Source organism: Leuresthes tenuis, unplaced genomic scaffold (genome assembly GCF_036924035.1).
Source record: "Leuresthes tenuis unplaced genomic scaffold, fLeuTen1.0.hap1 SCAF_24, whole genome shotgun sequence".
NCBI classification, from domain to species: Eukaryota; Metazoa; Chordata; class Actinopteri; order Atheriniformes; family Atherinopsidae; genus Leuresthes; species Leuresthes tenuis.
This window is the reverse complement of record NW_027325378.1, coordinates 20,156,172-20,178,401: the sequence shown is the minus strand read 5'-3', so window position 1 is coordinate 20,178,401 and position 22,230 is coordinate 20,156,172. Positions and strand designations below refer to the sequence as shown.

Genomic DNA, 22,230 nt, shown 5'->3' with positions numbered 1-22,230 from the left:
TCAGCTTCAGAGTGATATGATAAGGCAACCATCTGTAAAATAAAATATACAAGTGTGTGACAATATTATGGAAAGGATTCCTACTGAAGGAATCACTGAGGAAAAAGTTTCCCTTAAATCTCACAGGAGGGGAGACTGCTTCAGTCTGCATGTGCATGGCGGGAGCAGAGATGTGTTACGCAGTTAGAATAGATGCAATCTTTACATGTCAGTGGATTTGGTGCCTGAGGATGAGCGCTGTTTCTGCCGTCTCACTGAACCTAATCCGTATGGTCTTGCTTTGCATTCTAGGCCCAATCACAAGGAGCCATCACCTTTAAAGTTGTCCCTTGCATGAAGGACGAGGCGCTAACCAAAGAGCCAAAGGTAAGTCATGTAGCTTCATCGTTATCTTGGTTGGCTTCCACTCATCGACTTAGGAAGAAAAGGAAGTATGGTCCATCCTTGAATAGGAAAAGATCATTTGTTGTAATGATGGATCTTTATCTGTCACTCCAACCAACATTTGTTCCCACCCACTGGGATGTTGATCCATCATTTCTCACATGCTCATCTATCAGGAGCAGACTTCGGCTGGATCCACTCTCTGGCTTTCAGCTCCACGGTCAGAAGCTGCTGATCATTACTCATAATGCAGCCCACCCTGTAGGCTATATTTCAGGGGATAGTGTAGGCAACTTACATCCTCTGTAGTTATATAATGGCCGAATCTGTCCTGCTGTGTGTAAGAAATCTATCTGAATAATAGTCAGCTGGTGCCAAAAACTCAACCTTTCCCTCATTGAAAAAAAAAAACCATGCAGACTTGCATTAGGTTGTATAGCTGTATCAAAGGGCAGCCAAGTGGCTGAACAGGCCAAAATAAAACAAGCCAAGGGAAGGAAATCAGGCCATGTTAGTGTGTTTCAGTATAAGCTGTTGGAGAGTTTAGCAGCCAAAGCAGCGGTTATGATCCAAACAAAACATCTTTGCTAAAACGCAGTATCACTACATGGCACAAAACACTCTTTAAATCAATAGTACATCAATAACTGATTCTCTCTCCCATACAAACACACTTTCTGTGCTTCTCTTTTCTCTTTGCACGTGCACTGAGGTGTGCTTGGAGTGATAATTCATCGGGACAGAACTTAATCCGGACAGAGGACGCAGCGAGATTCTGTAGGTTGTAGCTTTCTCCTCACAACAGGAAGAGTTTGTGTACAAGTCTCACTGCCAAAGTAAACCAGACTGTAAAGAGAGAAAACGGTCTTTGTCTGTATTGGTTTTGTGTGGAAAGATTACTGATGATGGCGTGCATATAGAACTGAAGAAAGCTCGGGGCAGAATAGAACGCTCCAACTGCTACAGGGACTTAGTTCATCCTAAATTCTGATGAAACCTCAGGAAAAGGCTAAGTTGGCCAGCAACTGCAGGTTTCCATTTCTGACTGCTATTACCTTTCGATATTAATCACTGAGTTTTGGCAGTGCCTGCCATTATGACAATAATTTGTTAGTGTTAGCATTTCTGATAAATATGTGCTTTATCCTATTGTGCCCTGAAGCAAGCTCTTTGTTTTCTTCTGTTCGCTTCTTTTGCTGAACATGCAGGTGTTTCTGAAGGCACTCTTTGACTATGACCCCATGGAAGACAAAGCCATCCCATGTAAGGAGGCTGGACTGGCCTTCAAAAAGGGCTCCATCCTTCAGATCATGAGTCAAGAGGATGCAACCTGGTGGCAGGCCAAACACGAGGGTACCGCAAATCCTCGTGCCGGCCTAATACCGTCCAAACAGTTCCAAGAGAGGTACTAGAACTACCTGTCCTGTTTATCAGTGCATCCTTAGAACAAGGCTGGCCTGACTCTCTTTTCTTCTTCACCCTTTCTTCTTCTCTCCTTGTTTTTTTTTTTTTTTGCCTCACTGCCAATATAGTCTGGATTTCCTCATAATGTCTGGATCAAAATGAGTAATGATAGAAAATGATAGCGCTGGTACTGATCCACTTTGGACAGCAAGTGCATGGAAAATTGCACATCAGTGTGTCGCACTTGATGTGGGACTCAGAGTTAAGGAAGCCGGGGCAGTTTTTTTGGCATGATCAATGAGCACTCAGGGAGTAAAAGGAAAAATCATATGCGCATACAAAAGCCATTTGGTGAAGACTACAGAAAGTGGGAGAATGTTTCACATTCAGATTTTTCTCAACAGCAAAGTGTTGTGGGTTTTTCTTCTTCACCTCTCCCTCCTTTTCTTTCACCAGTCTCAGCTGACAGAATCAAACTGGTGGTTATTGTAGAGTGGGTTCTCTGTAGCGTAGCAGAGAGTGTTTATTATTCCCCTAGCAGTCGTGAAAACTGATTGTTTTATTGTGCCTTTTCTTCTTTTTCCTCTGTTCTTTTACCCATCTCTCTCGTTTTCCAGGAGATTCGCACTGCGACGACCCGTTGCAACTTTCCCGGCCCAGCGGACCTCGAGCAGGCGATTGTGTAAGCATTTGCTATCTGCTGTGTTTGGTTCTAACAAACCAGAACATGACAGCTCACAACACAGAACACGGAGGAAGGGATGCTGAAAGTGAGATGCTGGTCGGGAGAGTTCATCTCTAAAACAGAGCCCTGATCATTGACCTGCTCTCATCTTTATGCTCTAGAAACAGCGCAACTATATCGTTTCACTCCTTCACGCTTGTCATCAGAGGAAGTATTCTGTCTGGCTTTACCTTCCTTATTATTTTCCTGTCTGTCTCATGTTAGTTTCTTTCAGTTTTTTGCCAGACATTCTTTCCTCTGTCCCCTTCTGCCTCTCCATATGTTGATGTGGTCTAAGCCATTTGGGAGCTTTAATGCAAGAAGAAGGTTTACCCGCTGGAGCACCTTTCTGAGCCTTTGCATCCTTCAGCCAAAACACAAGCTAGTTGTCCCATCTCAGACAGCCTAATGATATATTCACCATCTAATACTAGAGCCGAAGATGTGATAAAGACTGTGGAGCACATTAATGTATGCTATGATAGAATATGTTTGCCCCAAACCTGGTCAGACGATGCAACAAAGTAATTGAGATAGCTTTAGCTGAAATGTACCATTGCAAGCCTGAATGCAAGAGATCAGGAAATGAAGGGATTATGGTTAAATTACTCTTATAAATCAAAGATTGTTGATTGCTTCATAATGATGACAGAAGACATAAACCATGTTACATAAGGACTGCAGCAGAAACAATTAAGCATAGTCTACAGATTGTGGTTTTAAGTTTAACACAGTGGAAAAGTAAAATTATCATTACAGTGAAATGAGAGTTTTGGAATGCCGCATGCTTTTAGTGTTTGGCAGCATCCCTGATGCCTTCGTAGATTGCAGTTTTAAACAGCTGCTGTTGAGATAAAAAAGATTTTAGTTGCTCATTTTCCAGTTGAGCTAGAATTCTTAAAATAGAATAGCTCAAGAATTGCTCAAGAATTGAATACAAAAATAGCAGCAGCTTTAGCTGCAAAAGGCTTCCCTCCACTCGTCTCAGTGTCCCTTTATGCCGCAGTTGTATTCTGTTAGAAATTCCCCAACATGCAATTTTTCGAAAGACAAAGACGTTCGTTCTGATTTATAAGCAGCTGTCAAGTAGCAGTGTGGTTTGTTTATGGAAAGCTTCGGTGCACCGACAGAAGGTTATCCAGATGGCATCCTCACACTGTAATATGACTGCTTATACCTGCCTGTAGCCATTAAGAAACGATTGTGCATCTGTTTGGTATCTTGCAGCATCAGAGGGTCAGCCCTCTTTACACAGACTATAGTCTTATTCTCACTGCTGATATTACTTCACTTGATTGCTGCAGACTCGTATAAGCTAAAACATAAGCTGCTGAAGTGATTATCAAGGCGATTCCTGGGATAATCCATTTGTCTTCTTTTACTGCCAACACTTTTTATTAGTGTACATGCTTTTTCTTGTTTGTCATTTTCTCTACAAAGTTATTTGCAGAAGCATCTCTGCTTTTCCCCTCCCGACAAACCTTTCTTCTTCTTCCTCTTTTGATCCCTAACTGACTTTGTTTTCATCTTACCAAATAAAAACACATATTTAGGCCTAATGCAAGCACGTAAGTCATCATGTGTAATGTATAGCTCATTTCCTTCCTTTAATTTGGTCTTTTCCATATACACAAACCCTCAGTATAATAGACTACACTTGCAATTGGCTTTATAGGCCTGTTCTGGTCTCACAATGACCCCAGTGAACCAAAAGTTGGTTCGTATTGGCAGTATTTTTCACTGTAGATTACCACTTTCAGACAGACATGTCCATTTGACTACTTGCTTCCCTTTACATGAGCCCTAACGTAACGCAACTCCTTCAATATGTAGCTCTGAAATAAACCTCAGAGCTACACTGACCACCTCTAAACTTAGCGTTAGCCTCTTTTACCTCTGGTGCAAAGTTATAAGTGAATTATAGATTTAGTCATTTCCTGGTTATGTTCAACCACATACTGGCATACATGGTGCTGGATGTCCTTCTGAAAGGTTTATAAAGACAGCGCTGTGCTGTTCCCTTGCTATTTCTTTTTTAATGGCTCTATTCCTTTCGAGTGAGTTATTAGATGTGTAACCCTCCTCCCACGATGCACAGAGGGTAGGTGTAAAATCCAGTCCACTGCAGCTCCTACCCAAGGAGCATTTCGGGTTGTCCCAACACTTCTTAAAATGGAAAACATACGGGAAGCATTAGTTGTATGTGCAGCAGTAGGGGAATGGTAACATGCATGCATTTATTTAAAATTTTCACAAAACATTTGTGCCTTTGGAGCATTGAGCAAGCGAGTTGAAATATTAAAAGTTATATTTGTAAAAGAAAAAATAAAGACTCCAAAGAGAAGGTGCAAGAAAGTTTCAGAAGTCATTATGAGGGGCTTACGGAGTAAAATATGGAGAGAGAAACTGTCGAGGGGTCACTTTCGGTAGCAGATGTGGCTCCGTGGAGCAGTGGCGGCGGGGTCAGGAGAGATGGAGAGAGATACTGCTTGGCTCAAGGCCCCGTACAGGGCCGTCCCAGTTTGGCCCTGGGGCCATAAACTACAACCTAATTGAAGGATACCGTGGAGACCCCGCTGTTAGTGAATGAACAGAGGTGGTGATTGAAGAGGGGGTCTTTCCTCTCTTTCTCTCCAGTCCGGGAGCTCCATCGGCTGGAACAATATTGATGTTGGCGAGGCGCTGCGGTGAGCGTTGCTTAACCGTGTCCATTTACGTCTAACATTTTCAAGATATAAATAATCCCTTTTCCTCACTGTTTCTCTGCTTTCATTGATGCATTCTTCGGTTGTGAATGTGATATTTAAAGTGCCAGCAGTTGACCGTTTAAACCAGCTATTAATCGGCTGCAAATCAGATTATGCCTCTACCTTTGTCAACCTCGAATATGTGCCGCCTGCCTCTTTGCCCTTAGTTCCCTTGCATCATTACCTGGCTCTTCTCCAGTTTCCCCATCCGCTCCCTTTGAACATCCTGACGGCTTTTCTTGCTTTCTTACAGCATGTTGATTGCTCCGTCTGACGTGCAAACCTCTCTACTGTCGGATCGTTTAGTGAAGTTTACACTCTGCCAAACACGTGGACACACTTACAGCTCACCTTTGGGTCTTAATTACAATACTGTACCTCTTTCTCTTGCTCTCTCTCTCTTCACTGAGCAGCGGAACCATTACAGTACGGCACCCGGGACAGGTCTTACCTGGCCCTGAACCCAGCCCCCTGTTCAGTTTATCCGTCCATTTCAATTTTTACCTTAAGTGCTTACAGACATGGGATTTGAATGTGAAGAGCATTCATCCAGGCTCATCAACTCTGAATTATAAGGGCAAAAGACTACTACAAAGCTCTCATTTTGTGTCATCTGAAAAATCTCGCAGGTCTCATGTTGGTGGCTTAAAACAGAGAGAGAGAGATGGGGAGCAGAGGAGAAAGTGACAGCATCTAGTTTGTTCAAGGAGAAGGCCATCTGTATGCTGGCTTGCTGCGATGGTGATATCAGCTCGCAATTCCAGGCCATTTCCAGGGCACTGAGGAGGGAGGGGGGGTCATTCTTTTGTCTCTTCCTCCCCTGGTAAAAGATAGCCGAAACATTTCCACAGCTGTGCACCTCTGACCTACTACCGTATGTTAGACACTGCTGGGTAGGATTCGGAAACTTCCAAATCCAGGTGTTATCCAAAGAGTAAAGATGCCTTGAATTTTATTTCAATCTGATGGGTTGTATGGACACAGCTGATTTGCATGTCAGAGAAAATATGAAGCTTGTCTCGTGTTAACCATACATGGCAATTTACAAAGCCGGCCTCTTGATCAACATGGCCACATCATACTGTCTGCAGTTGTGACCTCATCCCATTAGTTTAATTGTACCTTCTTTTGAGTTTAGACATTCAAATGTATTGGATAAGAGAATCTAGCTCAGCTTTTCATCATGTCTCATTGTCTGACCCTGTGGGCTTTTATGATGTCAAACCTCTAACAAATAGAACATCCACTCACCTTCCGTTGTTATTCCTTTTCACCACTATACTCGTCTCAACCCCTCTGACATTCTCTGTGGTGAATCTGTGGCATGTTTGGACATGTACTTCTAATCGTGCATCCCTTTCCAGGGAGGCAGAGGGACTATGCAGCATCCAGCTGTAGACTGGTTGACTTCACAAAGAGAACTTCTGCGAAAGTCAGTGACCGCACTCAGGGCGGCCAATGCTCCCTGCACTCTGTAAATGATAGGCTTAGCTGTCACCATCGCTGCAGGCCGGGCTGTCCACATAAACTTGCTTTGGATCACGACTTCAACTCGTCTCTCTTCTCAAGATGTTTCCTTAGGCCACCAGGCAAAATGTACTCGCTCAAACGATAAATGGCAAGTTTTAGCTCCTCCCATCTAAGTATTCTATGATTGGCCGTGCCCCTGACTTATTTCCATTCCGCAGTGTTATCGAGTAGTGTTTCATTAGACAAGGAATGCTAGTGTGTGAGGCTACAAGGCCATTAGAACCATTCTGCTGGCAGATAGGCACCAGATCAAAGCCTTCCACAGTGTAATAAGGCAGCACCGGGAGTGATGTTAGATATCTTTATCATTCTCACATTGTCCTTATTGTTTGCTCTTTCAAGTTTCCCTTTGTCCTCCCCCTCTATAATTACCTCACATCCTACTTTAAATTTGATTTAGGTGCTGGTTCAACTTAAAATGTCACATTACAACACGAGGACATCCGTGAAAAAAACTGATGTGAACATGCGAAACAAGATGTCGGATAAAGGCAGACACATTTGGTCTATACATCAAACCAGTCGCCGCGCTCCGTCCTGACGTTTCCAACCTGAAACTGCCTTTACGATGATCAGTTCTGACTGCAGTTATGGCTAGTCGTTCATTTTGGCTGTGACATCCCTGAGCTGTGGCGTAGTGTGGGAAATGAGAGCTGTGGTGTAAGGTGAGCCTCATGCTGTGGTAGATGGTGTTATGTATGTTTTGATTTAACCTTGTTTAGCCAAAATGGGAACACTTAAAGGGGAGGAAGCATCTATAAATGCCTCCAAATGTTCGCAGCATATTAAACCAACACACACAAGAGCCTGCTTCAGCTACCATTTTGAAATCATCTTCATTTTAATGTTTCAGTGGCACTCATGAACATCTGGAGTGAATTGAAAAGCTACCTTAAATGTGGTTGAAATATTTCGCTATAAGATACAGCCGCCTTTAAAACTCAGAGGTCAAAATGTTCTGAATGCTCCTCTTCTTCTGTTTTCAACATATTGATCTGAGCTCTATAGTCCTGTCTGAATGCTAGGTTGACTCTATTTTTTTCCTTTCTTCTTCCTGTGAAGTTATAGTGGATGCTCCACAGACATGTACCAGAGATTTTGTCTCACTAGGTAACAATGAACATACATGTTCCTTAGCAAAACAGATGTTTTAGCTGTAGATGAGAATGTTTGTTCGAGTTGTGATGTGTTCTGTATGAGAAAAAAATCTGAACTCTTGGTTTTTCTCAGTCTTGAAGCTATCTCAGCTGTTAGCTGTCATAGCCTGAGTAGAAACCTTACTTTGATCAACACCGTAAGTTGCTTCTCTAAAGAAAATAAATGGACCTTGAGTTGAGATGTTTTTCTTTTAGTACAGTGATTTTACTTGTCACAGTAGCAGTGACTTTAGACTAGTGTGGCTCACTGTGTAGTTGTAGAGCTGTAGATTTGACACAAACTAAATAGAATTTTCAGTTGACTTGAATCCATTTCAATGTCGTGCAAGAAATGACTCAGCCTCAAGGTATACGAGTGTGACACCAGCAAGCTTCCAGTCATTTTAGAATGTTTCCCCTGAGAGGTTCTGATTTTAACTCTTCTTTTTGCCGTATGTTTTGCTTTTCAAAGATGATGTGGCAGTAGAGTTTGGTAGGTTTCCTCTTATTCTCTTGCCTTCTCCCTCAACTTCCTTTTTAAAATCTAACATTTTCTCTAGATTGAACTAATGCTCATTCCCTGCCTCTATAGCACCTACAGCTGCAGAGATTCAAGGTACTAGTTGTCTCTTATATCCATTATGTGCTTTACTGACTTGCTGTTTGTGTTGCAACACACAGTTAAACAGTGAAATCATTTGTGACTGGTCCCCCTTTATGGATTTTGTGTGCAATGAAAGATGAACCTCACACCCCTCCCTCTTCATCCTAGTTGCTTTCATTTGGTCAGTCCTCTCATGTCAAAGTTAATTAAAGACACATGTCAGATTTCATGGTAATTTTATCCTTAAAAAGCTAATCAGCTGTTACAAAACCACATCTTTCACCTGCTAACATGTCAGTTCTATGGAAGATTGTATCATGTGAAGAATCATCCCGTCATAAGCCCAGGCCAAGTAGCAATGTAGCAGAGTGTTAGCCGACGCTTACTTTAGTTTAGTTTAGTATTATTGTATTCTATGTCTCACATTGCTCTTTGGCAGGGGCCAAACCTTCCTTGTCTTTTTCCCTTCGTCTGTGGCTATTACATTAAAAACTAAAAGCTAACGGCATAAACATCAACTAATCACATATCTGTGATCTTATCTGTAACTGTGTGCTTTTATGAACTTGTGCTTTTATTTTGATACATGGCAAAAAAAGATGGGTGCCTGTTTCTCTCATGTCTGATTGTTCTTTTTAACATGATGATGTACCTCTCTTCTGGCTTCTTTCTTTCTTTTTCTTCTCATCACCAGAGGAAGCTGACTATAGTAGCGGATTCCACTTAGGTGAGAGATTCATCTTCTTTTCTTCCAATGTGTCCTCTCCATTCCTGGTATGGCTGTTTCATTGTTGCATTTAGAGTGGAGAGAGAATGACTTGTCTTCTCCATCGTTCCTCTCCCGATCCTTGTTTTTCTCCCTTTATACATCAGCATTTATGCCCTTTGGTGTCATGTGTTCCACAGGACACAGATCAATTGTTCCAGTGAGAATTAGTAACCTGTTTCTCATATTGTTGGGGGCCCATTTTTCTAACTCGTGGAGCATTCTTATTACGACTGATTCAACTTGGACTCATGTAGAAATAAAGAGCAGTTCTGCAGGCAGCATGACTGCACTGGCAAATCATGTCATGTCAGTCGTGGCAATTCAGTAAGTTCTAGTTATCCTGTTTTACCTCAGCTGTAGATCTGAAGACATCTTTGAGAATACTTCCCGATGGATTTGGGTCAAAAGAACAGCCTGTTTTCCATGCTGGAGGTTTGGGGACTAGTCCTGTTGATGTGGTCCTGGTCAGACTTGACGACAATTACCATGGCTCCCTTTAGCTCTGCAGCCTTTTCCAGAGAGCTGCTTCCAATTCCCTGCCATGAACAGAAATTGTCCCCGTCGTGTTTTCATTACCACTGTCATTTTCCCAATAAATCATATGGTAGCATCCCTCTGGATGACCGCAGGCCATCCTAGCTGGCTCATACACAAATCTGGTAGTTCATCTCTTTGCCAATTTCTCTTTATTTCTAGTCCTCTCTCTCTCTCTCTTTCTTTCCTGTTCTGTCAATATTCTGATGTTGAGGTCAAAAGGTGCTTGGCTTCTACACAAATTAGACTTCACAGGATATCCAGAGTGCACGTGAGTTTATAAATACTAAGTTTGAGCTGTTTCTGCCAAACTCAATCAGGGTCACTTCCCGAGGCCCAGCTGTGCCAAACACTGTTCCTTTATTTTTTGAATTCCTCTCTCTCTGTCAGGCTTGCCCTGACTGTCACCCTGTCCCCTCCATGAGGTCATTGACCTCAGCCTCTCTTCCTCTTTGGTGCCCAAACAGCATCCAACACTCAAGTGGGTTAGCAGCATTTCTTGACTGCAGCAGCCCAGAACGAGGTTTAACTGAAATGAGAGACCCTCAGGAGAGGAAGAAAAAAGAAGTGAGTTATAATAACATCTCCTCTATGAGTGTACTTGCTGCATGGCTTTTCAGCCTGTTGGATGTGGTTGTATGATTTAAAATTGGCCTGTTCTTAAAAGTTTGAAATCCTAGAACCTACAGATGCTTTTGCAATGCTACTGAGGTTGCATGGGGAAATAAAGGAGGAGGTCGGAAGGCGCAGGCAGGCAGTTGTTGTCCTTAGTTTTTGCTTACTTTTCCCTTCATGCTTCTCTCAGTGATGCAACGTCTGTAAGGTCCATTGCCAAAAGGATCCATGAGCACTATTTGGGGGTGAGCAGATATCTGTACTCAGAATGCACTTGATTTTAGAGCCAGCAAGAGTAAAACTTAACTTAGGAGGAGGACATCTGTCTCAGGACATCTTCTCATCAGACTTATTTCCTTCCAAAACTTTTCTTTCGAAGAAAAGCTTTGACCACCAAAGTAGGTTTAAGAAGAAGCATGAGACCCTTTGTTTTTTCCCAATGTCCCACATTGCACATCCATTCAGTGTGAGTTTGGTCAGTTAAACAGCAAATTAATAGTTGATAAGATATTCATTAGTAGGTCACAGTACAATTAAGGAAGTTAGAGAAAAAAGAGAGATATACACCTTTTTCTAAATGAAATGAGTTCATCTGCTTGCAAATCCAATTGTTGGACTCACCTACTCATCTATGTAAGAATTGGTGAGCTTAAAGGCAGCGGCATCTTGCTGGAACGTTGAAATGAAACACAACTGAATAAATATCAAACATTTGGATATGATCTGAGCAGTAATACGTCGGTTTGACGAAAAGCTCCTTTTTCAGTGGAAACAATCATTCCACTGATTTAAGTGGCACTTTGTTTCCTCGTGCCTTTGTTGTATGGTATCGTCTTTGTTGGAACATCAGACTCATGGAAAAACAGGCATTTTGTCTGAGGACTTTTGGCACTCACAGGCACTTTTGGTTCGCTTGTTGATAAAGGCTTCAAGGAGTCCTTTAGAAGCAGCCTTTCCTGTGTGTCTACGAGAAAATCCTTGGCCAAAACATAAGGCATACAGCATTATTTTGAGACGAGATATTCCAAAGCTCGAAGAGCTGTGGGATATGAGTGAGGGGAAAAACAAATAGCACTTGACACAAATGGACCTCTCGCAGCCAAAGGTCTAGAGCACTATTCCACCATCTAAGCCGATAACACTTGGGTTGGGTACCATTTTCCAAATTCTTAGTGCAGGGATCATGGAAATTGCTCCCAGAATGTGTACTCCCCAGAAAGAAGTCTGGAAGAGTTCACCGCTGTTGAATTCTACACAAACTCATTGAAGGAGCAAAGTGCATCACTTGGCTGAAAACCCATCTGAAACTTGCTGTGTTGAATGTTCATTATAGTTACTATACCATACATCCAGCCTGCTGCTGAAAACAGATGCTTGGTGCAATCAAATATCCTAAGATCAGTCATGGAGCTCACTTTATTACTGTACCGTAATCATTTCTGCAGATGCCTGTTGTTGCAGTTGTGTGGGGGGGAGCATTTGTAGAATACATAGAGATGGGTCCGGAAATATTTCAACGATGATTTCATATATTTTTTTGTTTTTTCATGCATTTACCAAAACATATTCATGTTACAGTTCTATGACGGATGCAAGCTCAAGGTGCAAATCCTGGGTTTTCACATCCAAGATGGAGGAAGGGTTCTGGAACTACTCTTCTTACACAGAACCATCTTTTTTCAGGGCTCAGACCATCCCAGGCCCAGACTGTGTCCCTCGGGTCAGGTGTACAGTTTGCGTGCAACTGCAGTGGAACCAGAATTTTTTATTTTTTTTTAGGGGAATGTCCAAGCTGAGATGACTCCTGGTTGGAACCTTCTAGTTAGTTAAATGCCAAAACCCATCTGTTCATGGGGGAAATTTGCCAAGCAGTTGTTAGAAAAATGAAGTTTGGAGAGCAATGTCTTGTATGAAATATTTTATGGGACGCTACGATGTCTCAAAATAAACTGAAGTAACTTTATTTTGTTCTATCACAGCTATAAACAGAACGCATCAGGTCTGCCAACAAGACCAAAACACACCAAGTAACTTTTCCTCCTCCTTTCTAATGTTCTCCCTTCTCCTTTCTTGTTGATTTCTAGTTTTCATTCATTCCTCGCAAAGCATTCATATAAACTGTAAAGTCTCACTTCGCAAGTTGTTAAGATTAGTTTGTGGAACTTTTAGGCTGCCTGTGAGCTGCCTCAGCTCACAGGTGGTGCCCCACAGATTCAAATGAGAAATGCCCAGCTATGGCACTGGTGGATGAGTTTGCTCATGATTTTTCTTGTTACTTGTTCATTTTATGAACATTCTATGAAAGTTAAAAACTTAATTCTTAGCAGAAGGGGACTTGAAGGGAAAGTGAGAGCTCAGTAGCGTAGATGGACCCTTGTGTCCATGAAAGATAACAGCGATAGATGAAGGATGGAAGTTTTCTTTGCACGTTAACTACATAATATCCAGCCAAAAGAGGAACACACTCCATAAAATGTTACATTAAGGAAAGACAAAGCATTTATAAGCCTTAGAAAAGATCATTTTAGACTTTACCCCTCCTCCATTTTTCCAAAAAATGGAACATTTTTGGGAAAGATGAAGCTTAAGCGAAGAGAAGGAAAAATCATGCGAGCTAGGAACAACTCATGAGCCAAAGCATACAACATCTTGTGTAAAACACATGGAGGCAGTATGCTGGCATGGGCACGCGCTACTTACATTTGCAAATACTAGTTTTATTGATGATATGACAGAAAACAGAAGCGCCTGGATAAATTCTGAGATTTTTGAGGACATACAATGATCTCAGATTCGAGTCAAATGCAACAGTGATGTGATGGCACATCACTGTACAGAAGGACAGTGAACCCAAGGGATACCGTTAAATCACCAGATTTATCAGAGTAATCCACCTGACCTCAGCCTGATGGAGCTGCACACGAAGCTAAAGACACACCTAAATATTTACAATGATATTAGCCCCTGAAAAAGAGAGAAAGGTCATTCTTGACTCTAATCAGAGGTGTGCTTTGAAATTTTATTATTATTTTATTTATATTTTTAGATAAAACTGTCCATAGCCAAAATATTTCACAACCTAAGTGGAAACCTAAATGAACACGTCCAATTCCTTCTCTTCACATGATGTCCTTGCACAATCCTCTCCTTTCCTCTGCTCTTTCTTTTGCTCTCATCTCTTTTTCATGCAGTCTCCTTGAGCTGAAGGAAATTTACTCCAAACCATTTTGGCCCACATTACATTTATGTGACTTCACTGCATATTTTTTTCAACTGCTGATTATGTCAGATCTTTAAAAATCTGGGCATGTTTTATCTGTAATAATGACTGATAATGTTGCCTATTATGTGACCTCCTCATGCCAACCAAGCCGGTAATATTGATGGCATAATAAGGCAGAGAAAGCTGGTAATGCTTCCCACATTTGTTGCCCGCAAACTGGACAAGGTGTTACAGTGTCAAACCGCAGCATGTGGCGTAGAGCCAAGAGCATAATACTTGCTTAATTTCCAGCTGCCATGCTTGGTTATTCAAAAGATGCCGTCTCCGTTAGCCCAGAGGAGAGTGGGCCAATGCTAAGCAGGGTCAGGATGGCATCAGAGCTGTCAGCACAGTCTCCCACAGTTACTCAGAGACAGCGGCCCTTACTCCAGTGGGACCTTACAACAGGTGGTTTCACTGTGAGCTTTTTCCTTTGAGCTTCACTTTTTTTCCCTCCTTTCTTTGTGAAAAGCAGGAATCTTTTTTTCATTTTCTAATCTTTTCCGTCTTGTCATTTTGCTGAACCCCTACGCGTGATGTAGGGAAGCCCCCATGCGTTTGTCCTTCTCAGGGTTCTATGCCTTCAGGCCCCCCAATTGAAAATGTATCACTCTGTCTTTCTGAGTTGCATTGTACTTTAAGAACTTTCATATTGGTTGACATTTCTTTCACTGATACAGGACTGTAGCAATTTTTGTATTGCCAAATTTTGTATGTGGCTATAAGACATTATCAGACTGGAAAATGGGCTGGGAGGACTGAAGGCAGCTTCTAAACAGTTGTATGTGTGTGTTTGTGGAACTTCAGCAAGGACATTTTAACTCCATAACAAAAGACTGAAAAACACAGCAGGACTCTGCCACTGCTGGGCAAAATCTAAACAATAATGTCGACTGTCAACAAAATTTGATTTAGTCCTTCAAATCATTCCCCTGACAGACATGTTGGCGTTTGAACAGGACCTTCAATTCTGAATAATGGTAATTTCATCCCCTCTGTCTACTTTAGTCTCCATCAACAGAAGATGAAGTAATTGGAGAAGGGTGCTCTCCTTACTCCTGCAAGGGCGTCCATTTATTTATTCTCAGACAGAGCAACAGAGAAGTAAAGGGAAATTGGCTTCAATACTTGGAATAAGCCAAGGCGAGTGAATTGTAATACCAGATTACTTAAGACTCTTTCAGCTGGGAGATGAACAAAACTCTGCACCTGCCCACCCTGTGGAAAGGCCGTCCCCCGAGCCAATGAGATGTCAGCTTGGCAGACGGAGTTGATGACATTTTGATAGTTTTACTTGAAGCTTAATAAGCGATCAGGCTGTGTATATTAAGCTAAAGGACTGACCCAAGTTTGAGTTTTTCAGGTTGAACTCTCAGAAACTGATTGCTCACTTTCAATAGGATATCACCAACACTATACTCTTGATGTTTATTGTAATGATGTCAACCTTGTGGATTTTGGTTACAATTTTATGTCTTCTTACAGGAGAAATGTAGATGATCGGTTTATGTTTCCACTGTGTGGCAGAGGGTAATAATCCCTGGGTGGGAGGTGTGGGGGGGTGGTGCTGAATGACTTGATTAACCACAGGAGAAATGGCACAGACGACTGAAGCCACAACTTGCCCACAATGGAACAAAGTCTATCCCTAATGTTCAGTGAAACACTATATTCAGGATTGGGGCACGTGTGCTCTCTCTTGTTGATGCACACATTTATTCAAAATCACTAAAATTGTTCCCCCTTGACTTACAGTGTGTTTAATTTGTAACTCGGCATTGGCCGGCAGTTCTATCCCTTATTAAGGGACTATTTGGAAAAGAACAAGCTGAGAAAAAATCCAGACTCTCTTTGCTGTTTGTCTGCTCTGCACCGCAGCGGTTTGAAAATGTTGTGGAAAGTATTAACCAGGTCGATATTACGACTCTCTCACTTCATCATTTTAATATTTTTGGGGAATTTTGCATCACATCTTTGAGTTTTCAGAACTGATTCCGCTGAACAGAAATAGGATATGTGACATGCTGGCTTCTTTTCAGGTTCAACCAACATCTGCTATGAATATAAAGCCATAGTTCTGAAAATAAAGGGTTAACGTCTCACTGATCATAAGATCACGTCTCGCACTGGTGGATGAGAATGTGAAGAAGCCTTTGCCACAGGAGTCAGAGGATAAGGCTTGGTAGAAAAACAATTAGAGGTCACAGCTTGCAGAGCGACCTGCTCAAAGATGCTTCTTTTTACTAAATGGCACACGTGGTCACACGCTTACCTCATCTGCATTGGCAATTGCAACAGTGAGTGATTTGCAAATCAAAGCCTGATACATCAAACAACTCACTAGAACATCGAGTTCCTACAGTTTCACCCAATAAAAGTGTTTTTGTAGCCACAAGATCCTTAAACAACAAAAATAATGTTTTGCATACACAAAATGAGTAAAAATGTAAAAAAAACTTGAACCACTCACCATTAGTCTCCTAGAAATACGACATGTCACCAGGGGAAGTGTGAGTAACGTGTGACATCCAGGGAAAGTTGTTGGCTGAGCGCTGCGCTGCACTTCTTTCACCTAAAGCAAAGATAGCTCTCATCAAACCGAGCTGCACAAAATTATATGAATTTCTGCACATCAAGCTGTTCGAAGGTGTTTGCCAAGATGTTGTAACAAGCATAAATCGAAGTGCACAGCTGCAGGCTTATGCGTAGTCACAGTTTTGTTGCCAGAGTTTCATGTATCATATCTGTAGATGAAGGTTTGTTTTTTTTTTCTTTCTGCTTTATTCTCTCATTTTCTGCTGACCTCCAGCTGGCTTCAGGAGAAGCTTTCGCCTGAGCAGGAGAGACAAGAAGACCAACAAGTCTATGTACGAGTCTAAGAAGAGCGAGATGTACGACATGGCTGATGTTCCGACGTATGAGGAGGTCGCCCCTTATCGCAGGCAGGGTGGAGCGAAACACCGGCTCGTGGTTTTAGTGGGTGAGTAGAGAGCCGAACCATTCAAAGAAATGATCAAACTATCTGATGTCACTGCTTACCTCGTGCTCTTTTGCTGTTAGACTTGGCGCTGCAGAGACCCCAGATTTTAATGAAAATCCTCACCTCCCAGCATGGTCACACATATACACATCACTGAAAGGACTGTGACTCAGATTGTTGTTGCTCCAGGAGCTCCAAGTGGCTCAGCCTTGGCTTCCATTGACCCGGAAATGAGCTTTGAAACGTGGGGGCTCACCAGCGGTCCTCTTCCTTAATTCAGCACTCCGTGGAATCGACAGAGCAGACCTCTTTATTAATCAGTCACATTTAGTGCTCTCACTTGCTTCGCCTCACTCTCAATGTCCTTTGCATTGTTTGAGCCGTTGAAATTGTTACCACTTGCCTTCAGCAACGGGTGTTACTAAGCCTTCCAAAGAGCTTTTTAACGTGCCAAGGTCTTGAAATGAATTTAGCGGTTTCTCATTATGTATTTGTGGTTGGAAGACGAGTGTTGCCAGTGAACGGTGGAACAATATACTTCGCCAGATGCACCAGTAAAGATTTAAATCTCTGTCAGGACCAAGTGTAGCATCAGAGAATCCAAGGCTTCTCCCCATTTTCCTTTTTGGTTTTGTTTTAACAAATATGTCAAGAATGTCCCAGACAAAGATGGAACAACTTGTTCCCCAGATTTTCAGTGGGATTCTTTTTGATATTTCCATTTATCAAAGCAAGAGATGTACTTAAGCAACGAGAATTCAAACATCTGTTTCACTGCTCATCTCCTTTTGAGGTGTATTTCAGCAGCAATTTTTCACAAATCCAGTGACGGAATTAGAAACCAACACCAGAGGCAACAGCGTCTCACTCTTTTCTCATTTCCTTGCTGCACAGGCTCGTTCCTGAATTGTACTTTTAGCCTGATTGACCGGGCCTTGGTACACAGAGCATGGACTTCATCAAGCACGGTACTAATTAGTGGGCCCATTTTCCTGCCAGCATGTCCTCGCTTAACGCAGAGGATGCTGAACCTCTCTCACCTGTCACACCAATGTAAATATTTACAATTAGCTTCCACAATTTGGAGGACAATCTGTGGACAATTTCACACACAACGAAGCTGAGGGCCAAGAAAAGATCTGCTTTATGTTTCTTGACCTTTCACCCTCCTTCTTACTCTCCCTGGGTTTGTCCGAACTTCCCCGTTAGAAAGCTTCTCTCTCTAACCTTGCCCACTCTTTTTAGTGTCGGGACTATATTCCTCGAAGCACATAAGGGCGTGTGTTTAGTACGTGAGAAAAGTATTTTTTTCCATTCATGATATCTGCTCTTTGTTTAATTTAGTGAAGCAAACCTTTCATTTAAAAAGAATGCCACATGCAACGCCCAGTGTTGACAAAATTCTTCGTTTTAGTTTCTTGATTTGAATCTGTGGTTCTCTGACTTCGGTTAGAGGAAGACAACAACATGTTTATGTCGGGGGATCTTTAATATGCACAAAGAGTACGTGGCTTTAAGCCATTCACCCGTGGCTGAAGCTGCATGTCTCGAGCAAAAGGTTTAGCTGTTCAGTCCAGCAGTTTATACGTGTGTTCCATTGTATTGTCAAATCATGTTATAGAAAAGATGAGAACAAAGTTTGCAGAACAGAGCTACTTTTCCCTAAACACTGGTTTAGAGCAGAATGAAGCTAGTTATCCAAACATACAGTCATTTTGCCAACAGACAAGCGTGTTGTTTTTTTTGTGTGTCTTTGGTTTTGTCTTTTTTTAGGCTGCGAGTGTTGTTCTCGTTGCAGTTCATTTGCAGCTGTTAACATGTGGGCAAATCGAAGTTACCTGCTGTTTTGAGAAAAGGGTTTAGCAGAAGGTCAGTGTAGTACTTGAGAGAAGTAAAGTCTGCATTACTGTAGGAGTTGCAGACAGGACACAGCTCTCGGTGCCTGGCTTGGCTTCAGCCCTGTACTTTTTCCACTCTTCAGCCCAGCACCTTCCCCACACATTGTTTTTGTATCAAACACCCCACTCTCCCAAAGCTTTTCACTGTCCTTCGTTAGAATAAACGCGCAACTTTAAAGTACCCATTTATGAATGACCCGCTGCCCACCTCTGACTTGAATGGAGCACTGGGCGAATTTAGTTTAAGATCTGTTTCAAAGACAAATCAAGATGCTTATCTGGGCTTTTGCACATTTAGAAAAGCCAATAAAAATATATTTTTACATACTGTATGCAAAGTTTGCCCAAACCACTGATGGTTTTGAAAGAAATGTGATTATTTAACCTGACAAAATACTGTTCAGATTTCCACATTTCCCTGTTACTTTACACCATGAAGTCACAGTAAGGTTTTGATATATTAAAAGTTTTATAATTTGGGGTTTAGCCCCAACATATGTCATAAGTGAATATTTATCCAGAGTGTAATTAACCTAATTTATACAACTGGAGCTCTTTTAAAACTTGACCGTGTTGAAAACCTGAACTGTAAATAAGCTGTGGTTGCCGCACTCCACCACCGCCATTCTCTAAATGTGGTATCGGTTAAGCCAGCACCTCGAGTAGTGATGTTATGTCGCCTGCCTGGATGTGAAGAAGTCAATGAGCTTTGAGACTGGGTCGAGGCTCTCGGTTACAGAGCCCTGCTTTGTCGGGTCTGGTCTGTCCTGCTTCTAAGCAAAAACTGCACAAGATGTGCTTCCCAATTGGCCTGGAAGTTATTTAGCTCTCATTATTAAAGTCAGCTTCTCTAATGAGAGCGGTAATGAAGTCTGACACTTTTAGTGGCAGAGCGGCGTGCAAGGACGGGGAGAGGCAGGAGGAAGGAGAGAGAAACACATAAACACAATGTAAATACTGCAGCTCGGTCCAGAAAAAGTGTGAGAGTTGTACTATTTTAAAATTTTTTTATTGCAGCATTCAGATTTATAATGTTGCTGTTGTATTGCAACATTGTTAAAAAACAAACAATGCACAAAGAGGTGCTGTGTGTAAGGTCAGATGGTGGAACAGAGCACTGCCTCTGCTTGTAAAAGATCTGGTGGTGGGCCTGTTGGGCCTCCTTGGCAAGCGGTGGTACAGCTGGAATAGGCTTTAATCGCTATTCTGAAGAGGTTTTGCTGACATGTATCATTGATATCGCAAGTGGCAAGCAAGGGAGCCATGAACAAAGCGAAAATGGTTTTACAAGTGTGAAGAATTGCAGTCGTTAGCCATACCAAGGGTAACCCGCAGGACTGCACCAAGACTCCGATATCCACTCTAAGGTTCAGGCAAACAAGTCTGTGCAGAGGTTTGTGGCCTGTTGGGTGGACTGTCTGCACCACTGTGATAGGGCTCATAAAAATCCTCTATTACCATGCTCTGCCACCTTCAGCACCTAGAACAACATTAGCCCAGAGCCATGTTCAAACAGCACAGCAGCATTCCTCCTGCGCTCCGGAAACAAATTCAAACTGAACCCCATTTCCTCATCTCAATAAATCACCCAAGCTCCCAGGCCTCAGCTTCTCGGACTATTTTCTCTTACTGAAAAGCGTCTTTTCCCAGCTAAGATTGATTGCTGTCTTCGCCTGAGCATGTGCTTGTTTATATGAGCTGCAACCACAGAATGCCCAGAATGCCCTGCGTTGTCATTCTAAAGAGGACTTTTTAAGTTTAACAGTAGTGTCGACAAGCAGGCCGAGGAAACAGCTTTTATCACTTCCAGCAGTCCCACAATAGGACTCTAAGCTTGTGTTGCTGCGTGCAGAAGGAGAGCATCCGCACCGGGTGAGAATTTGTCTGTATATTAAGGTTTCCAGTGTTCCAGGATTGTACTTAGAAGAGCCTTGATGTCCACACCAATTTATCAGGTTGCAGATCACTGCAAAACCATCCTCCTTTACACTAGATTAAATCTAGAATAACACCAAAATGGCACAAGAAGAAACAGGAGCATTATTTCTACTGAGAGCTCCCTTTTTTTTTCTTCTTCCCTTCCCATCTACCTCTCTTTCCATTTAATCCACAACAGTGAGTGAACTCATTGTCCGTTTGTTTTAGAGGAGCGGCCTGCTAAACACATTTGCCTGGAATAATGAATTTCCAATAGAGTTTGATGCGACTGTAGTGCCTGCCCAGAACGAAAGGCATGCAAGGAATCTCGAAGCCCAAATCAAACTCTGTTTCTAACTGTCCACACACGGAGCCGAGGTGAATCTCTGGAACTCCAAGCCGTGCACTTGTAAAGTCTTGTCCAGTTTGTGAAAGACACAGATGTCGGTTAGTTCACTGAAAATGGCTTTTAGGCTGTCTGTGAATACAAACTGAGACGGAGGTGCAAGGGAGAGGTGGGGGAAAATGTGAAGCTTTCATAAAAGCATAAAAAATGTTTTGCAATAAGGTTCCACGTGAAAAAAAAAAGAAATCCATCTTGAGTGTTTCTCAAAGAAACATATGAAATAATTTCCTGACTTTTGGTACTCCGCTTCTCCATGCTGGCTCCTGGGAAAGGCTGGCGAGGGATACTCAGCTTTGTGAAACACTTAATAATCAATATGTTGTAGATGTTCAATAGTGTTTAGATAAAGCATCTTTTCTCAAAAGGCTAATTATAATAAGAGGCTCATTCAGGCTAAATTACACACTAAGAGAGCCATATTATGCAGTATGTAGCCTGTTCAGCGTGACGATTTTTATTCTATAGTTAAAAAACTCTTAATTAAAGGCGGGTGTGATTCTGTATGTTGCGATATATTATTTAATTTTTTTTCTATTAATGGTTCCTAAATTTGCATTCCTATTAGTATTATGTTGCCTGTCACAGCATATCTCTTATGTTTTCTACAGTTCGAGGCAGACCTATTTAAAGTCTTATGTTGACTTTATTCTTTTAAACTCATTTCTTAGTCTCTCATATTTTAGCAGCCGCAACTTTCTGGGCATTTTAACGCGTTTGTGGTGGATTTCTTTTTGAGAGAGAGCGATACATTGGTGTTCATTCTGATGAATGAGTTGGGTACATTTACATCGTCACTTCATAAAGTACACGATCAGTTTGTTGAGATTAGTGGATCGTGTAATCTCAGTCTCAGTTTTTCCTGAGATTCCAATTACGAGGAAAAGCACATGGATAAAAACTGGCATTAAACTGGTTTTGTAGGATTAATAAAACACAATTCAGAACCTTGTCCTGCAGGCATCACTTGCTTTATCAATTAGAATTTGCTTCTCCTCCTTTTCTGCATATTCACAGTGCGTGTCCTGTTTTGGTTTTTGTGTAGGACCCACAGGTGTCGGCATGAATGTACTTAAGAGGAAACTGCTGATCTGTGACCCCCAGCACTTTAGTGTAACCATCCCACGTAAGTTCAACCCATTATGTGTTCTTAATATGCTCACATGTATTTACATGAATTTAACATGTTCTGTTCCATTCCTAAACCTTTCAGAGGGTCAGTCGGAGACCTTTTTTTGTTACCTTCTTGCCTTTTTGGGTTTGCTGCACTCGCACAGATGAGCCAGATGGATCATGAGACAAGCTCCACTCAATATGTTTAAT

At 42.0% G+C, this 22,230-nt stretch overlaps 1 protein-coding gene across 2 annotated transcripts in view; it reads left to right on the top strand.

The window, feature by feature from the left end:
• The window catches only part of mpp7a (MAGUK p55 scaffold protein 7a), a 114,712-nt gene that overhangs the window by 80,749 nt on the left and 11,733 nt on the right, over nt 1-22,230 (top strand). The window contains exons 9-16 of one of the 2 annotated variants that reach the window (XM_072378194.1): nt 292-366; nt 1,593-1,789; nt 2,406-2,470; nt 8,398-8,418; nt 8,518-8,541; nt 9,224-9,256; nt 16,519-16,689; nt 21,953-22,033. In XM_072378194.1, the coding sequence (XP_072234295.1) occupies nt 292-366; nt 1,593-1,789; nt 2,406-2,470; nt 8,398-8,418; nt 8,518-8,541; nt 9,224-9,256; nt 16,519-16,689; nt 21,953-22,033 (667 nt within the window). The remainder of the gene's footprint in view (nt 1-291; nt 367-1,592; nt 1,790-2,405; nt 2,471-8,397; nt 8,419-8,517; nt 8,542-9,223; nt 9,257-16,518; nt 16,690-21,952; nt 22,034-22,230) is intronic. The other variant, XM_072378195.1, reaches the window with a different exon arrangement.